General features: G+C 42.5%; 1 protein-coding gene across 3 annotated transcripts in view; it reads left to right on the forward strand.

Annotated features, from left to right (window-relative positions):
* DPP6 (dipeptidyl peptidase like 6) overlaps positions 1 to 21,823 on the forward strand; it is a 1,805,197-nt gene that overhangs the window by 1,397,610 nt on the left and 385,764 nt on the right. For all 3 annotated transcript variants that reach the window (XM_073581572.1, XM_073581570.1, XM_073581571.1), the window contains exon 4: positions 1,657 to 1,751. In XM_073581572.1, coding sequence (XP_073437673.1) covers positions 1,657 to 1,751 — 95 coding nt within the window. The remainder of the gene's footprint in view (positions 1 to 1,656; positions 1,752 to 21,823) is intronic.

Here is a 21,823-nt window from a genome sequence, read left to right on the forward strand (position 1 = left end):
TGACTTTACAATTATGTGGATGTAGTCACAGCCTAATTGATTTCCTGCAGGAGGACCACTGATATTTTACCACTGTGCATTTGCACATTGTGAATGTTTGGGGGTCCCAAAGGTGGAGAATCGTTTTATTTTTCCTCTAAGGCCATGTTCACACATTCTGTATTGGGTCAGTATTTGCAAGCCAAACCAGGAGTGGATGAAAAATGCAGAAGTGGTGACGTGTTTCTATTATACTTTTTCTCTGATTGTTCCTCTCCTGGTTTTGGCTTACAAATACTGATGTAAAATACTGAGTGTGGTCTACAATTGCAAATAGCTGAGCTCAGGTCATCATATATAATGAGAATACTCATACTATAAGAAAAATACCTTTGTGTTTGGAAATTCTGAAGGAAAAAGTGGACAGATAAAAATAGTCTCAATGCTTTCACAGAGCAAAAGTTATGTATTAACCATAAGAAGAGTTTTCTTGGATTTTTATAACTAGCCAAAGATCAGGGAATGTTAAACATAAATAGGCATTACTTCCTCTGAATCCCCTGTCAATTCCAGTGCTGCCACTTCTATGGTGCCACAGCTTCCAGTACCGACCCTGATGACAATTCCTTTAGGAGCTGTGTTAGAAGCTGTGGGCCGACGTTGGTGTCACTCACGGCTTCAATCTCTGTCCTTTGATGATGACTTGTTTTTCATAAACAGAGATAGAAGCAGAGTGCCAGCGCTGCACTCACATCTCCCGTAGCTTCTATCACCATGGATCCAGGACATCTTCAGAGGGTGGCACTGCAAGAAACTGTAGTAAGTACCTGCAGCGCTGCCCCTGTAAATACCTGTTCTAGGAGGGGAGATAGACTCTGCAGGGAAGTGAGTGCATTCCCAGTCTCATGTGAAGTCCTATTTGAAGTTTCTCTCAAATGAAAAACTACAGGAAGTGAAGTAAAAAAAAAAACACATTTAGAGATTAGCAGGATAGGCAGAAGTGTACGGCATTGTCTACAAAAGGCAAATTGGAAACGTTTTTAGGGTCTAAAGATAGATTTTTTGAAACTATATTTTAGGTAGGAGACCAACCTTTTAAACCTCCACTAGGCAATACGCAATGTACAATCGCTTGTGTCTAAAGAGTAAAGCTAAGTACACACTACATTTTTCACCATTTTTAGGCACATATGCTCAAGAGGTATGCACCTGAGAATGATTAGTGTCTTGATTGATACAAAGGCACCTATCCATTATTGGGCCATTGTAAAGAAACGTATGACGCTCAGGATATGTTTCTTTTCTTTTCTTCTGTATAAGAAAGTGCAGTCTGCTGTGCTTTTCTATAGTTTAACAAATGGCAAGTGCATATAACAACCAGAAGGAGACTGAAGGAACACACTTCTGGCCTCTGTCTCGTGAATGGAGGCCTATGACAATGTTAGAGTATATATTGGGAACATCTAACCATACTGTAGACTTATCCATATATCCACATTTCTACCATTATTCTCAATTAACTTCATTTTTGGGTATTTAATTATATTGTTAGCAAATGATTTGTCTAGATTTGATCTGCGTAGAGCTTTTCTGCTCGGTCAAGTTTTTAGACTCTTGTATTAGTACAAAAACCCTTGATATTTTTTTTTGCCAACTCAACTCTGATTTCCTTTCCAGGTAAAGAACTATTGTTTAGAACCCAGCAAGGCAATGTGGTGAAGCTAAATGTGGAGAAGAACGAGTCAACATTACTGATAGAGAAGAAAATGTTTGTAAGTAGAATTTATGTGACTTTCATCACATGTGGTGCCTGCCATATTCATTAGGAATTTTTCTTTTGTTCCTGTTCCTCTCCAAGATATGACCCACTCTTCGCTGTATTTATATTTAGTCTTGTTAGCCAAGCAGGAGTGTTCATTAAGAAGAATAGTTGAGGACTACTCCCAGTTGGATAGTAAGATTGGATTTACATTTAAGGAAGAAGAATCCATATCTCAGTAGCTCAGAGGATCAGAAGCTAAAAAAAGGAGAAGAGCATTTAGACCAGGTTAAAAAAACCCACAAATATGGCAAATGTCAAGTCCTTTTCAACAAAGTTGCCTAACCTGTACAATGATTATGCTGCATTCACATTACGCCGGTAAATGCCTATAACTAGAAAGTGAGTGTGGTGTTAAGATGTTAAAGACTTGACACAAGCTTCTCTCTCAGGGATTTCCATTTCAAGGTCATTAATATTTGATTTCATGGGAGGGAATAATTTCTTTAAAAAAAAAAAAACCTGCTAAAGACTCTAGACGTGCACATCAAAGACAGCCGATACTATAAAATCCCCATAATTAAAGGAGCAGAATGTTCGAGCAGTAGATCCGCTGTGATCCTCTCGATCCATGCCTTTGTTACTAGCAGCACGTTCGACAGAGAACTGCTTGCAAGTTGACAACATATCCAAATAGAATATGATAAAAGATTTTCCACTCATTTATCAAAGTCTCCTATTGTTGCTTTGTTACTACATAAACAATGGACTTTATTATAAGTTTTGTGTCTGATGAGAAATGTTAGACTTCCCAACTCCACATCCGCTCCGTGCACTGTACCTGATGTCTGGTCCAGAATTTCAAAGCCCTGGATCTGTTTGAACAGAGAACTGTGCTGCTCTTCAACTTTACGATTAAAAGACTACATTTGCAGCTCCTGTCGAATGCTGTAAAACTGTGGATTTCCACTAACGTTACACTATGAACAAGAGCAGACCTCAAGACTGGGACATAAGCAAAACTGGGTTTTTAGATTGTAATGTTTTATCCAGATGCCACTAAGTGAGTCGAAAAAGGGGGTTTGTGGGAACAAAAGGTGAAAAGATTGTAAAGCTTCTGTCAACGTGGCTGAAAAAACCTAATCATCTATTGGCAAATATTGTTCAAGCAAAACAGAAAGAAATTAATTGGAGTATTAGTTGGTTACTAGTAATGAGCGAGTATACTCGTTGCTTGGGTTTTTCCGAGCATGTTCGGATGTCCTCCAAGTATTTTGTTGTGCTTGGAGATTTAGTTTTCCTCGTCTCAGCTGCATGATTTGTGACTTGTACTTATACTCGCTCATCACTATTTGTTACGTGCAACATGTACTGTAGGAGCATGTTCACACTGGCCATTAAACAGACAAAAGCAAAGACAGAAACAAAATGAACATATACCCTGCTAGATGTAAATAAATATTAACAGTGCATGAAAATAATATAGGGTACTTAACAAGTGTAAAAGCCATCCCTCAAGGTGACCCTAATCAAAACAGTCCTAGCCTCTAGTATTAAAGTGAACCTGTCAGCAGAGCAATAACTTTTTTATTTTTCCTTCAATATGGCCATGTGAGGGATTGTTTTTTGTAGGACGAGCTGTACTTTTGAATGACATCATTAGTTTTACCATGTCATGTACTAGAAAATGGGAAAAAATTCCAAGTGCAGTGAAATTGCAAAAAAAATGCAATCCCACACTTGTTTTTTATTTGGCTTTTTTACTAGGTTCAATAAATGCTAAAACTGACCAGCCATTATGATTCTCCAGGTCATTATTAGTTCATAGACACTAAACATGTCTAGGTTCTTTTTTATCTAAGTGGTGAAAAAAATTCCAAACTTTAATTAAAAAAAAAAAATTTGCGCCATATATCGATACCCGATGAGAAACTGGGTCTGAGCAGAAAAAGTAAATTAATGTGCATGCAAGATGTAATTGCATATGAACACATGACCTTTACACAGAGAAAACCAAAAGCAAAACACAAAACAAATATCCTGGAATAAAAAAGTAGAAAAAAAAGTAAAAAAATATATTGCAAAAATTGCATGAGGGTAGTAATAATGGTAATAATAAGGGTATTTAGTTAACATAATTTTGATCAAAATAATGTAGAAGCCATCCCGCCACGTCACGGCAACCCTTGTGGGACAGTCCTAACTCTTGTATTTAAAACCTTTCCACTTGTCAAGTGACGTAAATGTGAACAAGGACAGAGGGACTGAACCACCAGTAATAGTGTAGGCCAGACAGGATGGATTTTCCAACTCAGAAACAGGGCGGTCACACCCTTATATGCACAGAATGCACAATGAAACAAATGAGAAACTGGGTCTGAGCAGAAAAAGTAAATTAATGTGCATGCAAGATGTAATTGCATATGAACACATGACCTTTACACAGAGAAAACCAAAAGCAAAACACAAAACAAATATCCTGGAATAAAAAAGTAAAAAAAAGTAAAAAAATATATTGCAAAAATTGCATGAGGGTAGTAATAATGGTAATAATAAGGGTATTTAGTTAACATAATTTTGATCAAAATAATGTAGAAGCCATCGCGCCACGTCACGTATCGATACCCGTAGTGTCTCCATTTTTTGTGATCTCGGGTTGGGTGAGGGCTTATTTTTTGTGTGCTGAGCTGACGTTTTTAATGATTCCAGTTTGGTGCAGATACAATCTTTGGATCTCCCGTTATTGCATTTTCATGCAACGTCGTGGCGACCAAACAAAAGTAATTCTGGCTTTTTTACTTTTTTTCTCGCAAAGCCATTTAGCGATCAGGTTAATCTTCTTTTGTATTGATAGATCACACAATTCTGAATGCAGCAATACCAAATATGTGTATGTTTGATTTTATTTTTGCTTTATTTAGAATTTTTAAACACTTTTTTACTTTTGGCATGCTTCAATAGTCTCCATGGGAGACTAGAAGCTGGCACAACTCGATCGGCTCTGCTGCATATAGGTGATGGTCAGATTGCCTCTATGTAGTAGAATTATTCACTTGCTATGAGTGGCGACAACTGGGTGGCGCTCACAGCAATCTGGTTCTGACAACCATAGAGGTCTCCAGGAGACCTCTGGTTGTCATGCCGATGCACCAGAGATCCGCGATCACGTGACGCGGGTCACCGGTGTTTGTATTTCTGACGCGATTGCCGGAAGCGCTTGTTAAATGCCGCTGTCAGAGTTTGACAGCAGCATTTAACTGGTTAATAGCCACGGGTGGATCACGATTCCACCCGCGGCTATTGCACTCACATGTCAGCTGTTCAAAACAGCTGGTATGTCCTGGGAAAGATGTGGACTCACCGCCAGAGCCCCCATCAAAGGGAGGGAGTCTAACATTGACGTAAATGTACACCCGATGTAGGAAAGGAGTTAAAATGATAACTTGGTTGATAAAATCCATCTTGTGGTTGTTGTTTAATCTGTACATGCAGTTTTCAGTCAATGAACTTCTCGTGCTATGGGGCGGGGCTATGGGTGGGGCTTTATGTGATGCTCTGCTCACATATTCATCCTTATGGGCTTATGACAGGTCACTGATCCATCACTGACCTGCCCCCTATTTTACATAATACATAGAATATTGTGGAGCTAGAAAAAAAATGACATCCAGCAAAATGGCATCGTGGTGGCGCTTGCGCAGTAGCATCTATCACTTGAACCAGGGCTTGCACATAAAATGGATTTCATCAATCATTTTAACCAGTGTTACGGCACCAACCTGACAGTGTCTGTTGCTTAGTTTGCAAAATCCTATGTACGGGTTTGCTTTAAAACCTTACTATATGTCAAATGACATAAAAGTGAAAAGGAGTCAAGCAGGACTGGGGTCCAACTATGAACACACATCCATGGGAAGCTATATAAATATAATGCCGAGATCAAAGAAAGGGAGGCTACTCCCTTGCGCACACTGAGTGCGAGAACCTAAAGCAAAGCTGAAAAATTCTGTGGGTACACAAAAAAATTAACTGGAATATATATACTATTGCATGTTACTTACTTTCTTTCTGCAGGGCATATGTTCAGTTTGCTTCTATCTTAGGTTTTGTCTTGTACAAGTAAGTTTACGTTCACACAATCAAATTTATAGTCTGAGTGCTGTCCATGGAAAAAGCTGGCAGTACTACCAAGAATACAAATAGAAAGAAGTGGAACAGCATCTGCATCCAGGTGAAAAATTCTGTAGTTTTATTCTGCCATCATCAGATACAACGTTTCGACCCCTATGAGGCCTTTATCAAGTACAAACTTATGACAAAAGGAGCGGCCATATACACTCACTGGCCACTTTATTAGGTACACCTGTCCAACTGTGTGTTAAGACTTAATTTCTAATCAGCCAATCACATGGCGGCAACTCAGTGCATTTAGGCATGTAGACATGGTCAAGACAATCTCCTGCAGTTCAAACCGAGCATCAGTATGGGGAAGAAAGGTGATTTGAGTGCCTTTGAACGTGGCATGATTGTTGGTGCCAGAAGGGCTGGTCTGAGTATTTCAGAAACTGCTGATCTACTGGGATTTTCACGCACAACCATCTCTAGGGTTTACAGAGAATGGTCCGAAAAAGAAAAAAAATCCATTGAGCGGCAGTTCTGTGGCCGGAAATGCCTTGTTGATGCCAGAGGTCAGAGGAGAATGGGCATACTGGTTCGAGCTGATAGAAAGGCAACAGTGACTCAAATTGCCACCCGTTACAACCAAGGTAGGCAGAAGAGCATCTCTGAACGCACAGTGCGTCGAACTTTGAGGCAGATGGGCTACAGCAGCAGAAGACCACACTGGGTACCACTCCTCTCAGCTAAGAACAGGCATCTGATGGCTACTTTCAGCAGGATAATGCGCCATGTCATAAAGCTCGATTCATCTCAGATTGGTTTCTTGAACATGACAATGAGTTCATTGTACTCAAATGGCCTCCTCAGTCACCAGATCTCAATCCAATAGAGCATCTTTGGGATGTGGTGGAACGGGAGATTCGCATCAGGGATGTGCAGCCGACAAATCTGCGCCAACTGTGTGATGCCATCATGTCAATATGGTCCAAAATCTCTGAGGAATGCTTCCAGCACCTTGTTGAATCTCTGCCACGAAGAATTGAGGCAGTTCTGAAGGCAAAAGGGGGTCCAACCCGTTACTAGCATGGTGTACCTAATAAAGTGGCCAGTGAGTGTATAGTGTGGAAAAACCAATCACCATTCTGGCTACGCCCCCACATATAAAATACATAAAAAAATGGTCCAAAAAACATCAAGAATATAAAATAGAAAGTTCATTACATGCAAAAGCTCACAGAGATACATAAATGCAAAATTGCTGTTATACAAATAAGCACCAGTATTCATAAACACAGGCCATGTGTAAATGGCCCAATCACCTTATTGTGTATCTGTCACCATGGTGATAATTCACCAATCATTGTCTCTCTCTTATGTAGTAAACCCCTAAACCAATAAAAACGCTATATGGCGTTTGCGCCAAAACCGTAGCCACTAACCTCACACAGCACAGATGATATAAGCCACACTGACCAATCCAGTGTCTACATGTTAACTCACGTTTGACTTGCAGTGGCACCGTGCGGCCGAGAAGGGAGGCGGGGAGCGGGCGAAGTCCCACGACGTATCACCGCCAGAAATCCCGCGCATGCGCGCGGTACCACCGTCGGGACACAATCCACCAAGGCAACGCTCAGCCCCAACCCCACCTAATGGCACATGCGCAGAAATCCACACGTTCGGCAATAAGCCCAGTATATGTCCCAGTCATATCGGCCTAACACGGGGGCCAATCAGCTAGGGGAGCATGTCACATGACAGGTCACATGACCTGCCATGTAAACAGAACATCCCACCGCCGACCGGCAACCACCGCCAAACGGGAGTTAACATGTAGACACTAGATTGATCAGTGTGGCTTATATCATCTGTGCTGTGTGCGGTTAGTGGCTACGGTTTTGGCGCAAACTGCACCATCTCCATCTCCTGCTATTCTTTGTCTCCCCCTAGTGGCCAAACTCGGTCCTACACCATCTCTTTCTGATCCCAGCTGTTTCCCCACACGTATATACAATTTCACGTCAAGTATATTTACTGCCCTTCTTACACTCACCGTTCCTCTTCAGACAGGTCCATAGGTCAGTCCACTTCCCTACACTATCATAGATAAGCTTTGCTATATTTCTGATGACAGCAGAGTGGTACTGATTGAGATACAACCGGGAGTGAAGCCGATGTGTTATGATGGTCTTTTTTCCTGGGCTGTTCTATCCATGCTTTTCACAGATAGAATACGAACCTCCTATACTCTATGGGGCTGTCACGTGTCTACCTTTTTGTTGTCAACCACCAAGTGTCTTAAAAAAAAACCACACAAGACGTGTCCGATTTTGATTCAAGTCACTGATCAAACTCTCCCATTCTAATCAATTGATTTGTGATAATAAATGGGCAGCACATGGATGCCGAGTGATGCTGTCTTTATGATTTCAGCCTGGGGCTGAATAGAAACTTTGACATGGGTTACATTGCCAAAGATCACTATGTGCTGTTGCAATTTCACAGTGTAATGGGGTTTTATTGTAATCTTTAGTGTACCATGACTGTGACAGGCAAGTTGAAAAAAAATCCAACTGGTTCCATCTTTTTTTTGCAACCTGCTTTCACAACTCCACCAAAGTCTGCTTTTCTGACATCCAATTCTATTACCAGGCGCCACCGTATTCATTTCGTGGGCAGCTCTGTTGATAGATCATATGTTGGAACAAGAAGCTCTTAACGGAGCAGGCTCTATCCAGCCACCAAGGTTAGGGTGGTTGTGATCTATAGTGCTGTTCAGTCTGATAGTGCGGCTGTGTGTGTTGTTCAGCTGAAGCTACCAGCTCCTTGCTTCAGCCAATTGGAAATAATCAACCCTTCTTAGGCTTCCAGCTTAGTGCTGGAAGCTGCTAGATAAAGCTATCTGCTTTTATGGTTTTGGTCTATGTTTTCTGCTCCTGATTGTATTTGTGTTTTCCTGGTTTGATCTCTGCTTGTTTTCTGATGTTTCTGCTGCCTGACGATTTTGTACCTTTGCGGCACTCTTGGTTTTCACCTGGCTACCTGACTGTCTTTCTTACCAGCTTGCCTTACCGAACAGCAGCTGAGTCTGTGGTCCTTGCCCAGGGACTCCTGTGTAAGTCCTGATCCCTGTATAGTGGTTAATGGGTGAAGGCCAGGGCAACCCCAGGGCTTTAGGAAAAGGAGTGGCTTGTGCTAAGCCGGTTCACGATACTGTAGATATTTTAGACCTGCCAGGTGACCACTGACAGAGCCTCCTTACACCTGCTTGTTGCAAAACCATATTGGTTGCAATGTGGCCCCATTTGCCTGAATCACGCTGTGATGTAGCAGTTACGTAGTGCAATCTTAAACTGTGTGACGCATGTTGCTGCCAAATTTTCATTTAGTTCCAACTTTGTTAGTAGTATAAGCTTGGAAATTTGATTTACCGTAGTTTTACATATGAGCAAAACAGATGAAACACTGATGGAAAAATGGACGCTATGATCAAAAATGGATGAAAATCAGATCCATCACACTGATACAAAATGTAAAAGAAAAATGTTTCTCATGTGCAAAAAACAAAAAAAATCTGAATGAGACCAAAGGGTTGTGTAGATTCTGCAACGTTTGCAAAGTAAAGGGTGAAATATGGAGTTTAACTTCATGGTTCTCGGTCACAAGTATGTAGAGGTGATGATTCTGCTGTCCTTCATTGTGAAGGTTTCCAGCGTTCACGTATTCTGATTATAAGGTCATCCCGGGTTTTTCTGTTTGATATTGTTAGGGAACTCATCGTGTGAAAAGGGTGAAACTTTGTAAGATGAAACTTGATTCAAAAACTTGATTAAAGAAAGAGGCTTTGATTATATCTTCCACTGGGAACCAAGCATATTTGTCAATGAGGACTGCCAAATATTCCGTGTAATGGTCCATGGAAATCAATACTTGCATTACCTTTGTTACATTACATTAGGCAAGTCTGACATTTTCTATGGCTCCCTACAGGCATCGAGTGTTGTACTTGTGTATGCAGTACAGCATCGGCTAGTGTTTTTTGCCCGTTGATCTATCAAGAAAAACATTTTGCCTCCTGTAATCTCTCCGTGTTTGATACCTTGATGGCCGCTATGTGCTGGGAATTACACTCGCTGTAGCAGCAAAGTTTACTTTCTGATTCTACAGACCGGAACAATTGCTCTGCGAGGTTTTTTTCTCCAAAGCCTCAAATCCTCTTGTATTTATACAGTTCCACTTTAAAGTGTGAAACACACCATTGTATTTGGTGGCTGAAATGATATTTTGTACTTTTTGCTATGGATAATGCTTTTTAAATGACATTACAGAAGGTTTATTGAACTCAATTCTTCCATCTGCTATAGAAAGAGAATCTTCACTATTGTTATGTGTTTAGAAAAGTCACCATAATCCCCCCGATGATAAAAGTTACTCTACTGAATTGAAATATGTAGATGACATTTTATATCCAAGTCTTGAAAATTTTATATATTTTTTATGTCTATTGGAAGGCCTTCAGTCCTTAATTTATGCACAGACCGGGCATAAACTACAGTGTCAATTGTCACAAAGGAGCACACATTTTATTTTTCTTTTATTCATAATTTATTTACTATATTCATAATTTATTATTTACGTTATGTAAATTTAATTATATCCATGTGTTTGTCCTATATAGATGGTACAGCTGTGATCAAAGCCATGAAATATTACAGTGGAATAGCAAAAAAACAACAAGGGAGTCAGCGTACTATTCTTGGCCTAATTTCGCAGGCAGATAATGGTTTATCGTCATAAACCTTAAAGCAAAAATCAGTTTATGGTTATACAGACACCATGACGTTACTGACAGAGGCTTGTATGTAGTAAATATACACTCACTGGCCACTTTATTAGGTACACCTGTCCAACTGTGTGTTAAGACTTAATTTCTAATCAGCCAATCACATGGCGGCAACTCAGTGCATTTAGGCATGTAGACATGGTCAAGACAATCTCCTGCATTTCAAACCGAGCATCAGTATGGGGAAGAAAGGTGATTTGAGTGCCTTTGAACTTGGCATGATTGTTGGTGCCAGAAGGGCTTGTCTGAGTATTTCAGAAACTGCTGATCTACTGGGATTTTCACGCACAACCATCTCTAGGGTTTACAGAGAATGGTCCGAAAAAGAAAAAAAATCCATTGAGCGGCAGTTCTGTGGCCGGAAATGCCTTGTTGATGCCAGAGGTCAGAGGAGAATGGGCATACTGGTTCGAGCTGATAGAAAGGCAACAGTGACTCAAATTGCCACCCGTTACAACCAAGGTAGGCAGAAGAGCATCTCTGAACGCACAGTGCGTCGAACTTTGAGGCAGATGGGCTACAGCAGCAGAAGACCACACTGGGTACCACTCCTCTCAGCTAAGAACAGGAAACTGAGGCTACAATTTGCACAAGCTCATCGAAATTGGACAGTAGAAGATTGGAAAAACGTTGCCTGGTCTGATGAGTCTCGATTTCTGCTGCGATATTCGGATGGTAGGGTCAGAATTTGGCGTAAACAACATGAAAGCATGGATCCATCCAGCCTTGTCTCAACGGTTCAGGCTGGTGGTGGTGGTGTCATGGTGTGGGGAATTTTTTCTTGGCACTCTTTGGGCCCCTTGGTACCAATTGAGCATCGTTGCAACGCCACAGCCTACCTGAGTATTGTTGCTGACCATGTCCATCCCTTTATGACCACAATGTACCCAACATCTGATGGCTACTTTCAGCAGGATAATGCGCCATGTCATAAAGCTCGAATCATCTCAGATTGGTTTCTTGAACATGACAATGAGTTCACTGTACTCAAATGGCCTCCTCAGTCACCAGATCTCAATCCAATAGAGCATCTTTGGGATGTGGTGGAACGGGAGATTCGCATCAGGGATGTGCAGCCGACAAATCTGCGCCAACTGTGTGATGCCATCATGTCAATATGGTCCAAAATCTCTGAGGAATGCTTCCAGCACCTTGTTGAATCTCTGCCACGAAGAATTGAGGCAGTTCTGAAGGCAAAAGGGGGTCCAACCCGTTACTAGCATGGTGTACCTAATAAAGTGGCCAGTGAGTGTATATAACTAAAAAAGAATACTTCTCATATCGGGAACATAGTGGCTCATAATACCTTAAAAGCAGCAAATAATAATGGGGCATCATAGCAAAAACTGAAATATTGTTTCATCCACAGTATCGGCAGATATCTTCTGCTACTACTGCTAATATTTGCCGTTTTCCACAAACATGTAAAGCGGGGTCAGGATTCCAACTACCTCAGGAACCCCTATCAACATTTTGTGATAAACCAAAAGACCTCCATTCACATTCGATAAATATTAGCCATTTTAGATGGTTTCCAACCATGTAATGTGTTTGGGGGCCTCCTGTCTGTCCCTAGATAGATTATGTTGGGAGTCATAAGGTTTGGGTGGTTGAGAATTCAATCACCAAATTTTTACTGATTGGTGAGAAATGAGAATCATCTGTCAGAGGTTCTCATGGATGACAATGCAGCAATCATCTGAGCCGAGCATTCCGGTGAATGTGTGATTTGGTCCAAGATAGCTGCCCAGGCAAAACATATTTTGCACGATGGCTACCTAACGTGCAAGCAAGAGCGATGTATGGGGCTCACATCGCTTGCTCCATCAATACGTCTAGTGTGGGTGTGTAGTGGTCATTTTATGGGGAATATCGCTGTTCCTATATAGGTTACTTTGCCACTACACCAATATACCACATGTTCATTCACCCAAAAAGTCTCAGCTGGATAGACGTTGCCAGATATTAGGATAGATATTCTCTCTGCCCACACTCCTTAGTAGATTCTAAGGACAGATATCTGTTGTGAGTTCATTTTCCCCTTCACCGTTGATGTCTGATGAACTCCCTCTGCTGGTGAAGAGAGGTAGTGAAATTGATTGGGTTGGGAAGAACCTGTCATCTGAACAGGTGGAGCCTGATTGGACACCCGGAATCACTGAGTGGATATAAGGCAGCCGACGCCCTACAGGGGTGCTGGTGATCCTTTCTGCTCTGAGCTCTTGCAAACCAGTTCAGTACCTGTCTTCTGAAAGCTAAGTGTTTGCTCTCTTATTTTTCCATGAGATATTGTCTGTTTACTTAGTGTTTGTGTTCTGCCTGCCCTTGTTGGTACAGGCTGAGCTCCATTTTTGTCTATGGTCAAGTTGATCTTTTGCTCAGTCTTCAGAATATACCTGAGTGCTGATATAGTGTTTTTGAAGTCTAGTGACTTCAGGGCCTTTTTTCTATCAGACGTGTTGGACATTATTTTGGCAGTATTTTTGCGGATTGCAGCCAACATCCTTTCTGTCCTTTCCTATTTAGTTAGTTGGGCCCCATCGTTTGCTCAACCTGTCTTTCTGTCTGTGTTTGTGTTTTCATCTGCTTTTCACCGACAATACATGTTGGGGGCTGTCTATTGCTTTGGGGTCTGCTCTGGGGTAGTTTAGATTTCCCCTTTCTTTCTTTAGGCTTATTTAGATCTCCGGCTGTGAACGAGGGGTCTAGGGCACCGTAGGAACCCCCCACGGCTACTGTTAGTTGTGTGAATAGGATCAGGGGTCTGCAATCCGATAGCTACCAACCTCTCCGGTTTTCTGGACTAAGGCCTGTTTCACACTTGCTTTTTTTTGCAGCGCGTTTTTCCTGCAAAAAGACGCATTGAAAAACGCATACAAAAGCATACAACTGCTGCGTTTTTTTCAAGCATTTTTATGAGCATGCATGAAAAAAACACAGCGTTTTTATGCATTTGTATGCGTTTTTAGTGCGTTTTTACCGCGTTTGCGTTTTTTTCCAACATTAGGTGGCCCCTCACACTAACCCAAACCATGACCCTAACCCTAACCCTAACCCTGACCCTAACCCTTAACCAAACCATACTTAACCCTAACCCTGACCCTAACCCTAACCCTTAACCAAACCATACTTAACCCTGACCCTAACCCTAACCCTGACCCTAACCCTAACCCTAACCCTTAACCAAACCATACTTAACCCTAACCCTGACCCTAACCCTGACCCTAACCCTAACCCTAACCCTTAACCAAACCATACTTAACCCTAACCCTGACCCTAACCCTAACCCTAACCCTGACCCTAACCCTAACCCTTAACCAAACCATACTTAACCCTAACCCTGACCCTAACCCTGACCCTAACCCTAACCCTAACCCTGACCCTAACCCTTAACCAAACCATACTTAACCCTAACCCTAACCCTGACCCTAACCCTTAACCAAACCATACTTAACCCTAACCCTGACCCTAACCCTAACCCTTAACCAAACCATACTTAACCCTAACCCTGACCCTAACCTTAACCCTAACCCTGACCCTAACCCTAACCCCTAACCAAACCATACTTAACCCTAACCCTGACCCTAACCCTAACCCTAACCCTAACCCTGACCCTAACCCTTAACCAAACCATACTTAACCCTAACCCTGACCCTAACCCTAACCCTAACCCTGACCCTAACCCTAACCCTAACCCTTAACCAAACCATACTTAACCCTAACCCTGACCCTAACCCTGACCCTAACCCTAACCCTAACCCTGACCCTAACCCTTAACCAAACCATACTTAACCCTAACCCTGACCCTAACCATAACCCTAACCCTAACCCTAACCCTGACCCTAACCCTTAACCAAACCATACTTAACCCTAACCCTGACCCTAACCCTAACCCTGACCCTAACCCTAACCCTAAACCCCCTTAACTAACCCTAACTCTAACCCAAACCCCTAAATTCCATGGTTAACAAAAAAAAACGCATGTGCAAAAAAACGCATACATAAGCATGCCAATGCGCACATATGCGCACCCATAGACTTACATTGGGTGTCTTGCTGTAAAAAACCGCATTGCGCGCGCATGCGTTTTTTTGAGGCAAATCGGACGCACAAAAAATGCAACAAGTTGCATTTTGTGCGCCCGAGCGCATACCGCAAAAAAACGCATGCGCGGTAAAACGCGTACAAACGCATGTGTATGCGCACATAAGCGCATCCCATGCAAAGTATAGGAAAAAAAACGCATGCGCTATTTAGCGCTAAATTACCCCAAAAAAAAACGCAAATGTGAAACCAGCCTTAGCTTGTATTTTTGTCTTTTCCTCCTTTGGTGACTCATTCATAACAGATATCCTCTCTGTACACAATTCTAAATCAGTTCCTGACTGAGAGGACTATCCTCTACGTCCACACTTTTTAGTTGTTTCCTAGGCTAATTATATTCTATGAACAAACTTCTTTAGCCTAACCGCATCTCCTGATCCCTGGTCTGTCTTTTGTGTGCTGAATAAGATATGCTACTCTTTCTGCACTTGCAGCATGTCTCTCTGTACATGAGGTTACTTTCACACTATTCCTGCTTTCTTCTATGGAATCTGTCACCACATTTGACCTATATAACCTATTAATAACGGCATACAGGTTATAGACAGCTAAAAAAAATCCTCCCTGAATGTCTCATATCAGATGCCTTGTTGTTGATAAAGCATCTTTTATCACTTTATATAAATGACCCCTTCCAGGCTCTGGGGGGATACTTCCTGGAAGATAATTCTGCCTCCAGAGATTATCTTACATATAGGGAGTTACTAGTATGATGTGTGATGGCTGTTCTTGCCTCTCCTGATCTCACTGCAGAACTGTGTGTGATTATACCTGACCAGGGTCGGACAGGCCCACTGGAGAACTGGAGGATTCTCCGGTGGGCCCAGGCACTGACACCTAATGCCATACAGGGCCAGAAGTTGTCTAGGGCCCCATCTGATCCAGGGGCCCCCAGCCAGTGGCGTGTCGCTAATAGCGGCACACCATGCAGCTGCTATTGGGGCCCCAGGTGCCAGCGGAGCAGCAGCTGGTGATGGGAGGCAGAAACTGGCTGCTGCGGTTAAAGCCTGTCCCCGCTGCTAAAAGGAAATGAATATTCACTCTTTCCCATGCCCCCAGGGGTGTGGAGAGAGGTGAATATTCATTTCACTTTAATAGCAGGCAGTGTTAGCCGCAGGGTGCAGCTAACACTTCCTGCTATCAAAGCTCCTCGCTCCCCCAGCCCACGCGGTTGCTATGGGGCTGTAAGCCAGGGGGGCCCGGCGCCAGCACCGCCCCTTAGTGCACGCTGTATTCAACTGTATCGGCATCATAAAGCAATAATGGAGCAATAATAGAGGAGAGAGCATCAAATGATGCTCCCTCTTTCATCATTCCCCTCTGCCTCTGACACAGCCGGTGCGCGATGATGTCACTTCATACCGTACCCGCTGTGTGTCGGGCAGAAATAGAGCCGAAATCAGAGTGGGAGCGAGTAGAAGAGACGAGTATTGTGTTTGCTTTTTTATACACAGCTCTGGCAAAATTTAAGAGACCATTTTCAATTGTTCAGTTTGTCTGATTTTTCTCTTAATAGGTATATTTGAGTTAAATGTAAAGTGCTCTTTTATTCTACAACCCCTGGCAAAAATTATGGAACCACCGGCCTTGGAGGTGTTCATTCAGTTGTTTAATTTTGTAGAAAAAAAGCAGATCACAGACATGGCACAAAACTAAAGTAATTTCAAATGGCAACTTTCTGGCTTTAAGAAACACTAAAAGAAATCAAGAACAAAAAATGAGGTAGTCAGTAATGGTTACTTTTTTAGACCAAGCAGAAAGGAAAAATTATGGAATCACTCAATTCTTTGGACTGTTTTCACATTCTATAACCTGTTTGCCTATATTAATCTAATATATAAAGCTAAATGTGTGTGTGTGTGTATGTGCAGGTATGTCTGGGATTGGCATCTGCACCGTCGCAGCTACAGCCACAAAATTTTGCACAGTCACACGTCTGAACCCCGAGAGCATCATAGGCTATGTTGTGAGGTGAAATTTTAACCCCGTGCGTTCCAATTCACCAAACAATTTGGCCCATTATTCTTATCATTTCTATGGTGTTATCGTCCTTCTGTAAAGCTGGAAATAACACAATTTATTACCGTGCCAACACAGACACAATCTGACACAGACTGCAGGGGGAGCCCAGTATCACACAGGAGAGGATTAGATACACGGCTCAGCAGTCAGTATCACACAGGATAGGATTAGATAACGGCTCAGCAGACAGTATCACACATAATAGTATTAGATACACAGCTCAGCAGACAGTATCACACAGGATAGGATTAGATACACGGCTCAGCAGACAGTATCACACAGAATAGAATTAACATCACGAAACAATCACAGACCTCAGGGAGACCAGTCAAAGGAAACACTGCGGCAGCCGGCAAGGGCGCTCAATCAGTGAAATCCTAGGTGCAATGCTCCCTGGGAAATACAAATATGCAAATAAAGTCTCATTTAAGAGTCTCAAACACGGGACTAGCCAGATCTTCCTCCAGGGAAGGACCCAGCCAAGGGGTGGCTCCTTTTGGAATCCACCATTACCACAATATTAAGTGGCCCTTTAGGTCAATATCCAGCTCTTTAGGCCTCTTTCACACTTCAGTTTTTTTGCATCAGTTCAAATCCGCCAAAAAGGCAGACAAGCGGATCCGTTCTGAACTGATGTGAACGGATGGCACAGGATCCGTTTGTAGACGGATCCTGAAAATGAGGAAATGTAAAGAAACCGGAGAGAGAGAGAGAGATTTTTGTCCGGCACCCAGAAAGAATTTCGGGTTAAATGAGTGTCTGGAGGATCCGCCGGAGAAAAAAACGTTACAAGCTCCATTTTGAAATCTTTGAGGATGGTGACGGACAGCAACTTTTGGCGGATCCTCAAAAAAAACGGATGCAGCGGACGGCAATCCGTCACAATCCACCATTAATGCAAGTCAATGGGAAAAAAACGGATCCTCAAAAAAAAAATGAGGATCCGTTTTTTTTCAAAACCTGGCGGATTGTGACTGATTGTAAAAAACTGAAGTGTGAAAGAGGCCTTACGAGTTTACAGATGTGACAAGGGAAATACCAAGGCCAGGTATCCATCCACAGACAGCTGTTTCGGGGTGTTGCCCCTCATCAGTGTGGAGTAGGATTCTGGCTAGGTGGGAGCAATGCCTAGTAGACCAACATCACGAAACAATCACTGACCTCAGAGAGACCCTGGAGGAAGATCTGGCTAGTCCTGTGTTTGAGATTCTTAAATGAGGCTCCACAGACTTTATTTACAGAATAGGATTAGATACACGGCTCAGCAGTCAGTATCACATAGGATAAGATTAGATACACAGCTCAGCAGTCAGTATCACACAGAATAGGATTAGATACACGGCTCAGCAGACAGTATCACACAGAATAGGATTAGATACACAGCTCAGCAGTCAGTATCACACAGAATAGGATTAGATACACGGCTCAGCAGACAGTATCACACAGAATAGGATTAGATACACAGCTCAGCAGTCAGTATCACACAGAATAGGATTAGATACACGGCTTAGCAGTCAGTATCACACAGGATAGGATTAGATACACGGCTCAGCAGTCAGTATCACACAGGATAGGATTAGATACACAGCTCAGCAGACAGTATCACACAGAATAGGATTAGATACACGGCTCAGCAGACAGTATCACACAGAATAGGATTAAATACACGGCTCAGCAGTATCACACAGAATAGGATTAGATACACGGCTCAGCCGACAGTATCACACAGAATAGGATTAGATACACAGCTCAGCAGACAGTATCACACAGAATAGGATTAGATACGCAGCTCAGCACACAGTATCACACAGAATAGGATTAGATACACAGCTCAGCAGTCAGTATCACCCAGAATAGGATTAGATACACGGCTCAGCAGACAGTATCACACAGAATAGGATTAGATACACGGCTCAGCAGACAGTATCACACAGGATAGGATTAGATACACAGCTCAGCAGTCAGTATCACACAGGATAGGATTAGATACACGGCTCAACAGTCAGTATCACACAGGATAGGATTAGATACACGGCTCAGCAGTCAGTATCACACAGGATAGGATTAGATACACGGCTCAGCAGTCAGTATCACACAGGATAGGATTAGATACACAGCTCAGCAGACAGTATCACACAGGATAGGATTAGATACGCAGCTCAGCACACAGTATCACACAGGATAGGATTAGATACATGGCTCAGCAGACAGTATCACACAGAATAGGATTAGATACACGGCTCAACAGACAGTATCACACAGGATAGGATTAGATACACAGCTCAGCAGTCAGTATCACACAGGATAGGATTAGATACATGGCTCAGCAGAAAGTATTACACAGGATAGGATTAGATACGCAGCTCAGCACACAGTAACACACAGAATAGTATTAGACACATGGCTCAGCAGTCAGTATCACACAGGATAGGATTAGATATGCAGCTCAGCACACAGTATCACACAGAATAGGATTAGATACATGGCTCAGCAGTCAGTATCACACAGAATAGGATTAGATGCACGGCTCAGCAGACAGTATCACACAGAATAGGATTAGATACGCAGCTCAGCACACAGTATCACACAGAATAGGATTAGACACACGGCTCAGCAGACAGTATCACACAGGATAGGATTAGATACACGGCTCAGCAGACAGTATCACACAGGATAGGATTAGATGCACGGTTTTTGTGCAATATAATCATTATAATTTGCTATAACTAACCACAGTTGGTTACTATTCTCAGGCAACGCCGGGCTCTTCAGCTAGTAGTTTATATAGGTAAGATGTGGTGCCAGATTCCCTTTAAAACACTTCCGCACACTCCTCCTGCTGACAGTACCATGGGCAGCACTCAGCACCATAACACTTTGTCACACAACGTATGTGGAAAAATGGCCCGATTATTCAGATTAGACTTTGATTCGATTTTGTTCAAAGTGGCATCAGCTTTTCTCATATGTGGAAAGAAAAAGCAAAGTTTCTCCATCTTCTTCATGCTATCAGTCTGTGAAAACTGAACCGGACTCTGATATCATCCGAGTGAGGTCCGATTTTTTTTTTCTCAAACCCATAGACTTGAATTGCCAATTTTGATCCAACCCCTCGGATCAAAATTGGGCCGGTCTCCAAATTTTTCCTCAGACTGCCCAGTTTTAGGAGAAAAATAAGACATACACAACCCCGTCGAATATCATAAGCACAATTGCTATCCATGAAAACCATTAATAACACTTGTACAAAAAAATTGGTTGTGTGTATGAGCCTTTGTGCTGAGCTCTTCTTCCTGCTGACTGAAATCTGGGAAACTGCCTGTGTCTGCTTGTGTTTGGCACTTTAGTTTGACAGATATGACACAAGCGGGAAAGTCACTTTATAGGGACAACAGGTGGGGAAGCAAGACGGTCAAATACAAGAATAAACTGAGGGAAAGACTGAAAGCAAATTCAAACATTATTAGGGAGAAAAAGTGAAAAATCTATCATGTTGTTATAGCGCTAATATGCAGCTATCTCCCCCTAGTGGTGGCTGCATGTAGCCACAGTTATATCATTTAAAGTGGTAGCTCACACCTTGGACAATTACTTCTTAAATGTAACAGCGCTCCATGTAAAATAAAAACAACATCTTCATCTCGTGGCACCTTCCACAAAATATTGGTGCTAGGTCTGCTGACATTCGCATAACATTACCATGATAGGCACGCGAAGGGCGGCACACAGTGTCAATCTCTCTGTAACTGTTGCATTTATTTAGAGGTTGTCCAGGTAGTGGATCACCATTTTAAAACCAGAAAAGCTACTTTATGTAAATAATTAGCTCAGCATTTTGGGTCCTAGAATAAAATGGTGTACAATAAATTTACCAAATACTGTATGTAGTCAGCTTAGCAGAGCTGTCAGTGGGAATGTAGCTTATCATGCTTTGCCATGGAACGCTATGATTTCTTTCTGCGGCATCTTCTGCTGCTGTCACGATCCATTTTTGGATTTGTGGCAGATCTGGATTCTCGCATATAATCTTTTTTCCTTTCAGGCCATCAGGGGTTAATGTCTGTTTTCCCCCCGGTGGCCGCTGGTGTAATTACATTGCTGCTGAGTTTGCTGATGCAGGTGGTGACCACTCCCACCATCCTTTAAAAGGTCAACTGATGCATCAAGATGATGGTTAGTGCTAGAGGTCATTCTGCAGTGACCACACTAGGAGAAGGAGCTTGCTGGGAGCGGTGGTGTCTCATGGTGTATCTGGTGTCGGGATCCTGCTGTGCAGTGCTTTATGGCAGAAAGCGAAGTGTTGTTTGTCTTTACCCTGTTCCTTTTACTGTCTGTCTATCCTTACCCTGTGTTGTATTAGTGCAGCGGTGGGACCAGTGTCTTCACTTGCCAGTTCCCTACTTAGGGATAGGTGCAGGGCAAGTGAGGGCTAAGGTATCCTGCTTAGCGACAGGTTGAAAGAACCTGTACAGGGACGTCCGGTAGATCAGGGCAAATCCATAGGAGAATGCAGGAGGTGTCCATTTCCCCATTCCCTATCGCAGGGCCCACCGTTGTAATTGTATCCCTGGTGTTCCCTTGTTTGTTTGGTGACCGACCAATCGTTGGGTCATGTCGCACTGGTCAGTCACGCCGTGACAGCTGCATGCTTTGGACTTTTAGTCCCCCACAGGACTTTACTAACGTTATCCTTCTTTTTCTCCTTTTTCCTAAAAACTTAATTTATCACTCTGACTCCCTCTTCTCCAAATGAATTAATTTCCAACAACAATTTATGGTCCGTTACCTCCTATACACATTCAGCTGCTCAGCCTTATTGCAGCTGGTGAAACTGCTACATTAGTGGTTACAGCCCAAACAATTACTATGATTAATGTAGTGTTGTCCATAACTAAAAATAAGGTAAAATCCAATCCCTGCACACAACATACCCTTAGGTCTGATGCATGTGACAGATCTGGAATACAATAGTAATGCATTTCTATGGAGACTTACCC

This window comes from Dendrobates tinctorius, unplaced genomic scaffold (genome assembly GCF_039654945.1).
Source record: "Dendrobates tinctorius isolate UK_male_01 unplaced genomic scaffold, ASM3965494v1 ptg000070l, whole genome shotgun sequence".
Taxonomy (NCBI): domain Eukaryota; kingdom Metazoa; phylum Chordata; class Amphibia; order Anura; family Dendrobatidae; genus Dendrobates; species Dendrobates tinctorius.